Source organism: Ahaetulla prasina, chromosome 4 (genome assembly GCF_028640845.1).
Source record: "Ahaetulla prasina isolate Xishuangbanna chromosome 4, ASM2864084v1, whole genome shotgun sequence".
NCBI classification, from domain to species: Eukaryota; Metazoa; Chordata; class Lepidosauria; order Squamata; family Colubridae; genus Ahaetulla; species Ahaetulla prasina.
The window spans coordinates 4,155,140-4,167,441 of NC_080542.1; the positions used below are offsets into that span (position 1 = coordinate 4,155,140).

At 48.1% G+C, this 12,302-nt stretch overlaps 1 protein-coding gene across 3 annotated transcripts in view; it reads left to right on the forward strand.

Moving 5' to 3' along the window:
- The window catches only part of RABGGTA (Rab geranylgeranyltransferase subunit alpha), a 38,765-nt gene that overhangs the window by 1,981 nt on the left and 24,482 nt on the right, over window positions 1–12,302 (forward strand). For 2 of the 3 annotated variants that reach the window (XM_058181160.1, XM_058181159.1), the window contains exons 4-7: window positions 5,475–5,599; window positions 5,701–5,888; window positions 7,806–8,003; window positions 10,842–10,925. In XM_058181160.1, coding sequence (XP_058037143.1) covers window positions 5,475–5,599; window positions 5,701–5,888; window positions 7,806–8,003; window positions 10,842–10,925 — 595 coding nt within the window. Of the gene's footprint in view, window positions 1–5,473; window positions 5,609–5,700; window positions 5,889–7,805; window positions 8,004–10,841; window positions 10,926–12,302 lie in introns of those variants that run through there. The other variant, XM_058181161.1, reaches the window with a different exon arrangement.

The following is a 12,302-nucleotide window of genomic DNA, read 5'->3' on the forward strand; positions in this document are numbered from 1 at the left end:
AGATAGATATGATGGATAGATGGATAGATAGATAGATAGATAGATAGATAGATAGATAGATAGATAGATAGATAGATAGATAGATAGATAGATAGATATGATGGATAGATGGATAGATGGATAGATAGATAGATAGATAGATAGATAGATAGATAGATAGATAGATAGATAGATAGATAGATAGATATACTATGGATGGTTGGATAGACAGAATGGCTGGATGGAGAGGATAGATAGATAGATAGATAGATAGATAGATAGATAGATAGACAGACAGACAGACAGACAGACAGACAGACAGACAGACAGACAGAGACAGACAGACAGACAGACTATGGATGGTTGGATAGACAGACAGAATGGTTGGATGGAGAGAGGATAGATAGATAGATAGATAGATAGATAGATAGATAGATAGATAGATAGATAGATAGATAGATGATAGATAGATTATAGATAGACGACAGACAGACAGAGATAGATAGATAGATATACTATGGATGGTTGGATAGACAGACAGAATGGTTGGATGCAGAGAGGAGATAGATAGATAGATAGATAGATAGATAGATAGATAGATAGATAGATAGATAGATAGATAGATAGATAGAAGATAGATAAATAGATGATAGATAGATTATAGATAGACGATAGATAGAAGATATAGATAGATAGACAGACAGACAGACAGATAGATAGATAGATATACTTACTATGGATGGTTGGATAGACAGACAGAATGGTTGGATGCAGAGAGGAGATAGATAGATAGATAGATAGATAGATAGATAGATAGATAGATAGATAGATAGATAGATAGATAGATAGATTATAGATAGACGATAGATAGAAGATATAGATAGACAGACAGACAGACAGATAGATAGATAGATATACTTACTATGGATGGTTGGATAGACAGACAGAATGGTTGGATGGAGAGAGGATAGATAGATAGGTAGGTAGGTAGGTAGATAGATAGATAGATAGATAGATAGATAGATAGATGAATGAATAGATAGATAGATAGATGAATGATAGATGAGCGATAGATGAAGATATAGATAGACAGACAGACAGATAGATGATAGATAGATAGATATACTTACTATGGATGGTTGGATAGACAGACAGAATGGTTGGATGGAGAGAGGATAGATAGATAGGTAGGTAGGTAGGTAGATAGATAGATAGATAGATAGATAGATAGATAGATAGATAGATAGATAGATAGATAGATAGATGATAGATAGATTATAGATAGACGATAGAAGATATAGATAGATGATAGATAGACAGACAGACAGACAGACAGACAGATAGATAGATAGATGATATACTATGGATGGTTGGTTGGATAGTCAGACAGACAGAACGGCTAGATGGAAAGAGGATAGATAGAATGAAGGAAGGAAGGAAGGAAAGAAAGAAAGAAAATGAATGAATGAATGGACAAACAGATAGATATGATGGACGGCTATGATAAACGAATGGATGCGAGAGAGCACTGCCTAGATCTGTTAGGAAATTGCCAATTTTGAGGCCACACAATTTCTTTGCCATTCTTGGTAGGGGAAAAGCCGAACATGGTTGTGTAGAGCTTCCAGGGCCCGAAAGTTTGCATGTCCCCAAACCTTCATCTTTTACTTCGGTCGCCCCAAGAAAGTTCCCCCCCCCAAAAAAAAGGTGAGCACGTTCTCTGAAGCCCTTGAAGAGTTTTTGTTTGCTTTTTTTTAAAAAAAAGATGATTTTTTTTCGAAAGACGCAAAACAACGGTGTTGGCCCCGAATGGCCCCAGATCGAGGAATCGGGTCCACGTGACCCGCCAACAGCTTGGCAAAGATTCGGGCAGTGCGATCGGATTGCGGCTCGGCGTCTTTTCGCTGCTGGTTTTTTTGGGCACCGGGAGAATGTATATGGTGCGGTCCTGCGATGTCTTTCGGAAAGGAATTTATCCTGCGCGATTACCTCTTCAATTGAATTTGGCCAGGAATACAATGGTCAAACGGAAAACAGATTGTAATCATTTATAATTGCTGCCAATTTCTTCTGTCCTTGCTTCCTCCCCTCCCTCCCTCTCTCTTTCTGTCCTTCCTTCTCTCCTTCTTTCTTCCTCTTTCCTTCCCTGTCTCCTTCCTTCCTCCCTCCCTTCCTCTTCTTCAGCCACCTACCTACTTACTTAGTTTCCTCCCTTCCTCCCACCCTTTCTACCTCCCTCCCTTCTTCTCTCCTTCCTCTCTCCCTCCCTCCCTGTGTCCTTCCTTTTCCTTCCTTCCTTCCTCCCTCCCTCCCTCCTTTTCCACCTCCCTCCCTCCCACTCTGTCTCCTTCCTCTTCCTTCCTTCCTTTTTACTCTCTCCCTCCCTTCCTTTTTCCTCCTTCCCATCTTCCCTCCTTTCCTTCCTCCCTTCCTTTTTCCTCCTTTCCTTCCTTCCCATCTTCCCTTCCTTCCTTCCTTTTTCCTTCCTTCTCATCCTTCCTTCCTTCCTTCCTGTTCAACTCCACTTATATTAAAGTCCCCAACAGTGAGAAGGGGAGTTAAGTTAAGGGGACCTCATTCCCATCCATGTCCCTTATTTTCTTCTATGGTCCTTCCTTCCTTCCTTCCCTCCCTCCCTCCCTCCCTCCCTCCCTCCCTCCCTCCTTCCTTCCTTCTTATCTTCCTTCTTCCTTCCCCTTCCTTCCCTCCCTCCCTCCCTCCCTCCCTTCCTTCCTTTTTCCACCTTTCCTCCCTCCCTCCCTTCCCTCCCTCCCTCCCTCCTTCCTTCCCTCCCTCCCTCCCTCCCTCCCTTCCTTCCTGTTCAACTCCATTTACCTTAAAGTCCCCAAGAGTGAGAAACACGGTTAAGGGGACCCCATTCCGATCCATGTCCCTTATTTCCTTCTATGGTCCTTCTTCCTCCCTCCCTCCTTTCCTTCCTTCCTTCCTTCCTTTTTCCACCTTTCCTCCCTCCCTTCCCTCCCTCCCTCCCTCCTTCCTTCCCTCCCTCCCTCCCTCCTTCCTTCCTTCCTTCCTTCCTTCTTTCTCTCCTCCTCCTCCTTCCTTCCTGTTCAACTCCACTTACCTTAAAATCCCCAAGAGTGTGAAACACGGTTAAGGGGACCCCATTCCGATCCATGTCCCTTATTTCCTTCTATGGTCCTTCTTCCTCCCTCCCTCCCTCCCTCCCTCCCTCCCTCCCTTCCTTCCTTTTTCCACCTTTCCTCCCTCGCTCCCTCCCTCCCTCCCTTCCCTCCCTCCCTCCTTCTCATCTTCCTTCTTCCTTCCCCTTCCTTCCCTCCCTCCCTCCTTTCTTCCTTCCTCCTTCCTTCCCTCCCTCCCTCCCTCCCTTCCTTCTTGTTCAACTCCATTTACCTTAAAGTACCCAAGAGTGTGAAACACGGTTAAGGGGACCCCATTCCGATCCATGTCCCTTATTTCCTTCTATGGTCCTTCTTCCTCCTCCCTCCTCTCCTCCCTCCTTCCCTCCTTCCCTCTCCTTCCTCCCTCCCTCCCTCCCCTTCCTGCCTCCCTCCCTCCCTCCCTCCTTCCTTCCTTCCTTCCTTCCTTCTTTCTCTCCCTCCCTCCCTCCCTCCCTTCCTTCCTGTTCAACTCCACTTACCTTAAAATCCCCAAGAGTGTGAAACACGGTTAAGGGGACCCCATTCCGATCCATGTCCCTTATTTCCTTCTATGGTCCTTCTTCCTCCCTCCCTCCTTTCCTTCCTTCCTTCCTTCCTTTTTCCACCTTTCCTCCCTCCTTCTCCTCCCTCCTTCCTCCTCCTCCCTCCTTCCTTCCTTCCTTCCTTCCTTCTTCTCTCCTCCCTCCTCCTCCTCCTTCCTTCCTGTTCAACTCCACTTACCTTAAAATCCCCAAGAGTGTGAAACACGGTTAAGGACCCATTCGATCCATGTCCCTTATTTCCTTCTATGGTCCTTCCTCCCTCCTCCTCCCTCCCTCCTCCCTCCTTCCTTCCTTTTCCACCTTTCCTCCCTCCTCCCTCCCTCCTCCCTCCCTCCTCCTCCTTCTCATCTTCCTTCTTCCTTCCTTCCTTCCTCCCTCCTCCTTTCTTCCTTCCTCCTTCCTCCCTCCTCCCTCCCTCCTCCTTCCTTCCTTCCTTCCTTCCTTCCTTTTCCTTCCTCCTCCCTCCTTCCTTCCTCCCTCCTCCTCCCTCCTCCTTCCTTCTTGTTCAACTCCATTTACCTTAAAATCCCCAAGAGTGAAACACGGTTAAGGACCCATTCCGATCCATGTCCTTATTTCCTTCTATGGTCCTTCTTCCTCCCTCCCTCCCTCCCTCCTCCTTCCTTCCTTCCTTCCTCCCTCCCTCCTTCTCATCTTCCTTCTTCCTTCCTTCCTTCCTCCTCCTCCTCCTTCCTTCCTCCCTCCCTCCCTCCTCCTTCCTTCCTTCCTGTTCAACTCCTTACCTTAAAATCCCCAAGAGTGAGAAACAGTTAAGGGGACCCCATTCCGATCCATGTCCCTTATTTCCTTCTATGGTCCTTCTTCCTCCTCCCTCCCTCCTTCCTTCCTTCCTTTTCCACCTTTCCTCCCTCCCTTCCTTCCCTCCCTCCCTCCTTCTCATCTTCCTTCTTCCTTCCCCTTCCTTCCCTCCCTCCCTCCCTCCTTTCTTCCTTCCTCCTTCCTTCCTTCCTTCCTTCCTTCCTTCTCTCCCCCCCCCCCCCCCCCCCTCCCTCCCCCCCCCCCTTCTTTCCCGTTCAACTCCATTTACCTTAATGTACCCAAGAGTGTGAAACACGGTTAAGGGGACCCCATTCCGATCCATGTCCCTTATTTCCTTCTATGTCCTTCTTCCTCCCTCCCTCCCTCCCTCCTTCCCTTCCTTCCTTTTTCCACCTTTCCTCCCTCCCTCCCTCCCTTCCTTCCCTCCCTCCCTCCTTCTCATCTTCCTTCTTCCTTCCCCTTCCTTCCCTCCCTCCCTCCCTCCTTTCTTCCTTCCTCCTTCCTTCCTTCCTTCCTTCCTTCCTTCTCTCCCTCCCTCCCTCCCTCCCTCCCTCCCTCCCTTCCTTCCTGTTCAACTCCACTTACCTTAAAATCCCCAAGAGTGAGAAACACGGTTAAGGGGACCCCATTCCGATCCATGTCCCTTATTTCCTTCTATGGTCCTTCTTCCTCCCTCCCTCCCTCCTTCCCTTCCTTCCTTTTTCCACCTTTCCTCCTCCTCCTCCTTCCTTCCTCCCTCCTCCTTCTCATCTTCCTTCCCCTTCCTTCCCTCCCTCCCTCCCTCCTTTCTTCCTTCCTCCTTCCTTCCTTCCTTCCTTCCTTCCTTCCTTCTCTCCCTCCCTCCCTCCCTCCCTCCCTCCCTCCCTCCCTTCCTTCCTGTTCAACTCCATTTACCTTAAAGTACCCAAGAGTGAGAAACACGGTTAAGGGGACCCCATTACTCTCCCCAACTTCCTTTCTGGACATGCGAGGGAGAGAGGTGGGGAGCGAAGGGGGTTTGGGACGCCGCCATCTTACCTCTCTTCTTCAGAGGAAACTGGGACAGCTGGACAAGGAAGCCCTGGAGCTGAGCAACAAAGTCCTCGGGGCCAATCCGGATTTCGCCACCCTCTGGAACTTCCGGCGAGAGACCTTCCTGCACCTGGAGAAGGAGGAGTGAGTAAGGTGGGGCGGGGGTGTTGCCTGCGCAGAGGAGACGGAGGGTCTCCCCGTAGGGTCCAGAGGTCCACATGTCCACCCGCTGCATCTCCTGCCAGGAGCCCAGAAGAGATGCAAACCTTGTGCAAGGCCGAGCTTGCCTTCCTGGAGTGCTGCTTGAGGGTGAACCCCAAATCCTACGGCACGTGGTATCATCGTTGCTGGGTGATGGAGCACATGCCTGAACCGGACTGGGCCCGGGAACTGGAGCTGTGTGGCAAGTTTTTGGAGATCGACGAGCGAAATTGTGCGTATTTCTTTCCTTTCTCTCGAAGGGGCACCCTTCAATACAACAAAGATAACAAAATCCAGGTAGTCCTCGGCTTACGGCCACAAGGGAGCCCCCCCCCACGTTTCCGTTGCTAAGCGAGACCCTCGTTGGGGAAACACTGCCCCCGTTTTAACGAACCGCCCTGGCCGATGCTGCGAAGTGAAACGTCGCACTTGTTCAGTGGGTAACACAGTTGTTTGGTGAATCTGCCCTCCCCTCCCTCCCCCCCTCCCCCCGGTGGGCTTTGCTTGTCAGAAGGTCGCAAAAGGGGGGGGGATCACGGGACGCCCCGACCGTCGTAAATAGGAATCAGTGACCAAGCATCTAGAGTTTGATCACGTGACCGTGGGGATGTTGCGACGATCGTAAGCAGCGGTGGGATTCAGCCGGTTCGGCTTGGCTCGGGCGAACCGGTCGTGGCGACTGTGAAGCTCCGCCCGCCCACCCTGAGGTAATGTGTGAGCAAAGAGCATGCAGGCAAGGCCATGCGCATGCGTAGAGGAGGTGCTCGCTCACGTTTGCGAACCGGCAGGGAAGTTAAGTGAATCCCACCTACGGTCGTAAGTGCGAAACGTGTTCATAAGTCACTTTTTTTTGAGTCCCGTTGTAACTTCGAACGGTGACTAAACGAACTGTTGTAAGTCGAGGACTGCCTGTAACAGACTTGGAAAGGACAACCTTTTGAGATTGGACAGCCGTTTGTCTGAAATTGGTATAGGGTTTCCTGCCTGAGCAGGGGGTTGGACTAGAAGACCTCCAAGGTCCCTTCCAACTCTGTTATTCTATTCTAACCTGTTGACCTGACCTGGTTTATCTAGCCACAGTTAGCTGAAAGCATGAGGTTACCATTCAGACAAACATTATCATCGCACAAACACATCAGGTGTTCAATCACCCTTTCTTCCTTCCTTCCTTCCCTCCTTCCTTCCTTCCTTTGTTTCTTCCTTCCTTCCTTCCTTTGTTTCTTCCTTCCTTCCTTCCTTCCTTCCTTTTTTCCTTTCCTTCCATCTATCTATTTCTCTATCTTATCTATCTTTCTTTTTCCTTCCTTCCTTCCTTTCCCCTCCCTTTCTTTGTCTCCCTTTCCCTTCCTTCCTTCTTTCTTTCTTTTTCTCTCACTTTCTTCTTTCTTTCTTTTTCTTTCTTCCTTCCTTCCTTCCTTCCTCCCTCTCTCCCTCCTTTCCTTCCTTCCTTGCAACCACCCATCTATCTATCTTTTATCTATCTATCTTACCTACCTTTCTTTTTTCTTCCTTCCTTTCTTCTCCCTCCCTTTCTTCGTCTCCCTTTCCCTTCCTTCCTTCTTTCTTTTTTCTTTCTTTCTTTCTTCCTCTCTCCCTCCCTTCTCCCTTCCTTCCATCCATCTATATCATCTATCTATCTTTCTTTTTCCTTCCTTTCTCCCTTCCTCCCTTTTCCTTCCTTCCTTCTCCATCACTTTCTTTGTTTCCCTTTTCCTCCCTCCCTCCCTCCGTTCCTTCCTTCCTTCCTTCCTTCCTTTCTTCCTTCCTTCCTTCCTTCTTTCTTTCCTTCTTAAACTTACATAACTATCCTTCTCCTATCTATAACTCTGGGCAGCTTACGAACCATTTTAGCCAATTCATGCTGAAAGTTTTCCTGTCTTTCGTGGAGACCCCAGGAGCTGGAATTCAGCGTGTCTTAAGGAAGGCTAACCTATGGGATCAATAAAGGCCCCATTTCTCAAACGTGGCGACTTTTTAAGCCGCGCGGACTTCATCTCCCGGAGTTCTTTGCTGGCTGGGGAATTCTGGGAGACGAAGTTCGCAGGTCTTAAAAGTCGCCATGTTTGAATAGAAGGAGGATGGAGAGGAGGAGGAGGAGGGTTGGCGGTCCAACTTAAGATTCCACCCTTCTCTGTGGCGCCCCCTGCAGTTCATTGCTGGGACTACCGGCGTTTTGTGGTACAGCGGTCCAAAGTGCTCCCGCAGGACGAATTGGCCTTCAGCGACAGCCTCATCACCCGGAACTTCTCCAATTATTCTTCCTGGCATTATCGCAGCCTCCTCCTCCCGCAACTGTACCCGGATCCCCAGGACCAAGGCCGGATCACGGAGGAAATCCTACTGAAAGGTGGGAAATCGGGAATGGATGGGTTTGGGGGGGGCGGGATGGAGGCAATGGGAGGGCAACCCTAACCCTCCCTTATAAGAGGCTCAGGGCTTTCCAAGGGTAGGGAGCAGGCTGTGCTCCCCAGGAGGCTGTGGCTCAGACCGCTAAGACTGTTATTAAAACAGCTGCCTGCAATTACTGCAGGTTCTAGTCCCACCAGGCCCAAGGTTGACTCAGCCTTCCATCCTTTATAAGGTAGGTAGAACGAGGACCCAGATTGTTGGGGGCAATAAAGTTGACTTTGTATATAATATACAAATGGATGAAGACTATTGCTTAACACAGTGTAAGCCGCCCTGAGTCTTCGGAGAAGGGCGGGATATAAATGCAAATTAAAAAAAAAATACTGCATTATACCACGTGCTGGACAAAGTGCTCTCGGGATGGCTGAAAGATGGAAAAAATGGATTTTGCCATTTGGCAAAAGTTGGCAGAAGATTAAATAAACAGAGGATAAGCTTTACAAATTCCTTTGGAGGAGGAGAACACTGAAAGGTAATTAATCATAACCCTTTTGAGAGAAAGTGATGATTTCCAGGAATAGATTCCCTTTTCGCTTCCTCCTCCTCCTCCTCCTTTTTTTTCATTCCCCTTTTCAGCCCCGTTAGAAAGAAGCAAAGGAACACAAACCGAGTGAGCCACACCTGCCTGCTCACGATCAAAAAATGTTGAGTGCTTTATGTTTGCAGAAGCCACGCTAGCAACTGGTCTCGGTGCCAACTTTGGCAATCGACGGTCCGCACAAGGCTGTCAATATATATATTTTTTTCTCTTGGAGCATTTTTATCTCTCTGTCTGTTGTTCTTGTTGGTTTGGGGTGGTGCTTCCGTTGCATGTGAGGAAAACGGGGTGCTCGGCTCGGAACAATCCACAATCCACACAGTTTTTTTTTTTTAATTTGCATTTATATCTCGCCCTTCTCCGAAGACTCAGGGCGGTTTACACTATGTTAGCAATAGTCTTCATCCATTTGTATATTATATACAAAGTCAACTTATTGCCCCCAACAATCTGGGTCCTCATTTTACCTACCTTATAAAGGATGAAAGGCTGAGTCAACCTTGGGCCTGGTGGGACTTGAACCTGCAGTAATTGCAAGCAGCTGTGTTAATAACAGACTGTCTTAGCAGTCTGAGCCACCAGAGGCCCTAAGTCTTTGGCGATGACCACCAACAAGGGGTAGCCAAAAGAAAGGTTACGGCTGCCAAAAAAAAAAAAGCCAGTGGAATCCCAGGCTACATTAACAGAGGGATGGATGTTGTGGTCCGCCAGCAGCCTGCGGAGCTGGCAACTAAGTTGGAGAGCGATGAGGCTGAGGTGAAGCCAGGGCCATCGGGAAGTGAGGTGCGGACTCCGGAGCCTCCAGAAACTGATAGTAGTGAGGCAGAGGAACAGGAAGAGCCTGTTCCTAATGCACACATGAGAAGAGCTGCCAGAAGGCAAGAGCAGCTCAAGCAGAGAGGACGACTCAGGAGTAAGGCCAGGATATGATTGGCCCCTCCCATAAGGCTTAAAAGACCAGCAATGGCATTTGATCTTTGCCGGAAAACAACATTGGTAGCTTCGTCTTCTTGCATTTATTTTTGTATCGGTGACTTCTGAACGTTTGCCAAGAAAGGCCTTTGGCAGTTTGCCTAATTGGACCAAAGTTTGCGAGAGGACTGAGGAATTTGTGTTGGGAGGAATTTGTTTTAATTTGAGTTGAACGAAGATGCTGGGAATGAAGTAATTCTCAGCTGTTCAAATAAAGTTTGTTTGTTTTGTTTCCGCGGACTGAGTTTCCTACGGCCTACTTGGGCCTGGATCACAACAATGGAATTCAAGATCGCCGTGAGGTGTTAATACCGCTTTATAAGGCCTTTGGTAAGGCCACGTTTGGAATACTCGCATCCAGTTTTGGTCGCCACGACACAAAAACGATGCTGAGACTCTAGAAAAAGAGTGCGGAGAAGAACAACAAAGACGATTAGGGGACTGGAGGCTAAAACATACGTCTAGTTGTTTTAACAAAATGAAATTCGTGGGGAAAAAAGGAAGGTTCTACATTTAGGCAAGAAAACACTAAATACACAGGGACAGTATAGGTGGGACCTTGCTCAATAGTAGTAACTGTGAGAGGGATCTTGGAGTTCTAGTGGACAACTGTTTAAATATAGAATAGAATAACAGAGTTGGAAGGGACCTTGGAGGTCTTCTAGTCCAACCCCCTGCCCAGGCAGGAAACCCTACACCACTTCAGACAAATGGTTATCCAACATTTTCTTAAAAATTTCCAGTGTTGGAGCATTCCCAACTTCTGCAGGCAAGTTGTTCCACTGATTAATTTTTCTAACTGTCAGGAAATTTCTCCTTAGTTCTAAGTTGCTTCTCTTCTTGATTAGATACGAATCAAGATACGAGCCAGGCGCTCCCGAAAAAAGCCGACACAGTTCTGGGCTGCATAAACAGGAGTGATAGAAATAAGATCACGCGATGGGTTAATACCGCTTTATAAGGCCTCGGTAAAGCCACACTTGGAATATTGCCTTCAGTTTTGGTCACAAAAAAGATGTGGAGACTCGAGAAAGAGTGTTATCACTCTATTTGCAGAAACAGAATCTCGGTGACTCTGCACGGTTTTTTAAAAAAAGATATTAAAACAGTTTTCCAGATGACTCTTCATCCATTTCATTGTCGAGCAACTCGGGGAGTCGGGGTGGTGTGGGGGCTTAAAACATCGTAAAGGCGCGATATGAAATCATGAAAAATATTTAGGAATCGGACTAAAAACATTTTTTTACCCAATCTTCTCTCTTCCAGAGCTGGAACTGGTGCAAAATGCTTTCTTCACAGACCCCAACGATCAAAGCGCTTGGTTCTACCATCGGTGGCTTCTGGGCAGAGGTAGGAGCCAGGCAGCCACCTTGCTTTCGTGGAAATTCGGCTCAAGGCAGATTCTGGGGAGGGGGCTTTCCCCAGGACAGGAAGTGGGCAAGTCGGAGGGTTTATCTCGAGATAAATGGAGGTTGTCCCCCACAGAATCTTCTGGGTGCTGCCGAGGATATTGGAGGCTGAGAGACTGAGGATAAAAGGATTGGTGGGCTCCTTGGTGGTCTCTCTCTCTCTCTTTGTTTTTTCCTTGCGGACATCTCGCGACCTAACTAGGTAACGTTATCAGTGTAGCATCACCTACAAGCACTGATGATGTTCCCTAGTTGGCTAATGAAACGTCGGCAAGAAAACCACCAAGCGCAGAGAGCACCAAGGACCCTTCAGATCTGCTCCTCCTCCTTTTTCTTTTTCTCTTCCTCCTCCTCCTCCTCTTCTTCTCCTCCTCCGCTTCCTCCTCTTTTTCTTTTTTTCTTCCTCCTCCTCCTCTTCCTCCTCCTCCTCTTCTTCTCCTCCGCCTCCTCCTTCTCTTCCTCTTCTTCTTCTTCTTCTTCTTCTCCTCCGCCTCCTTCTCTTTTTTTCCTCCTCCTCCTCCCTCCTCCTCCTCCTCCCCCATCATTCCAAAAAAAACCTCACTCCCTTCTAGCACTGATGATGTTTCCTAGCTGGGTCATGAAACGTCTGCAAGAAAACCACCAAACTCAAGAGAGCATCAAGGACCCCCACAGTCCTCCTCCTCCTCTTCTTCTTCTTCTTCTTCACAGTTGTCCTCCTCCTCCTCCTCCTCCCCCTCCTCCTCTTCTTCTTCTTCTTCTTCTTCTTCTTCTTCACAGTTGTCGTTCTCCTCCTCCTCCTCCTCTTCTTCTTCTTCACAGTTGTCCTCCTCCTCCTCCTCTTCTTCTTCTTCTTCTTCTTCACAGTTGTCCTCCTCCTCCTCCTCCTCCTCCTCTTCTTCTTCTTCTTCTTCTTCACAGTTGTCCTCCTCCTCTTCTTCTACTTCTTCTTCTTCTTCACAGTTGTCCTCCTCCTCCTCCTCCTCCTCCTCCTCTTCCTCCTCCTCCTCCTCCTCCTCCTCCTCCTCCTCCTCCTCCTCTTCTTCTTCTTCTTCTTCTTCTTCTTCTTCTTCTTCTTCTTCTTCTTCTTCTTCTTCTTCTTCTTCTTCTTCTTCTTCGTCCTCTTCTTCTTCTTCCTCCTCCTCCTCCTCCTCCTCCCCCTTCTAGCACTGATGATATTACCTAGCTGGGTCATGAAGCGTCTGCAAAAATCCCACCAAGCTCAGATAGCACCAGACTCTTCAGTCGCCTCCTCCTCCTCCTCTTCTTCTTCTTCTTCTTCTTCACAGTTGTCGTTCTCCTCCTCCTCCACCACCTCTTCTTCTTTCTTCTTCTTCTT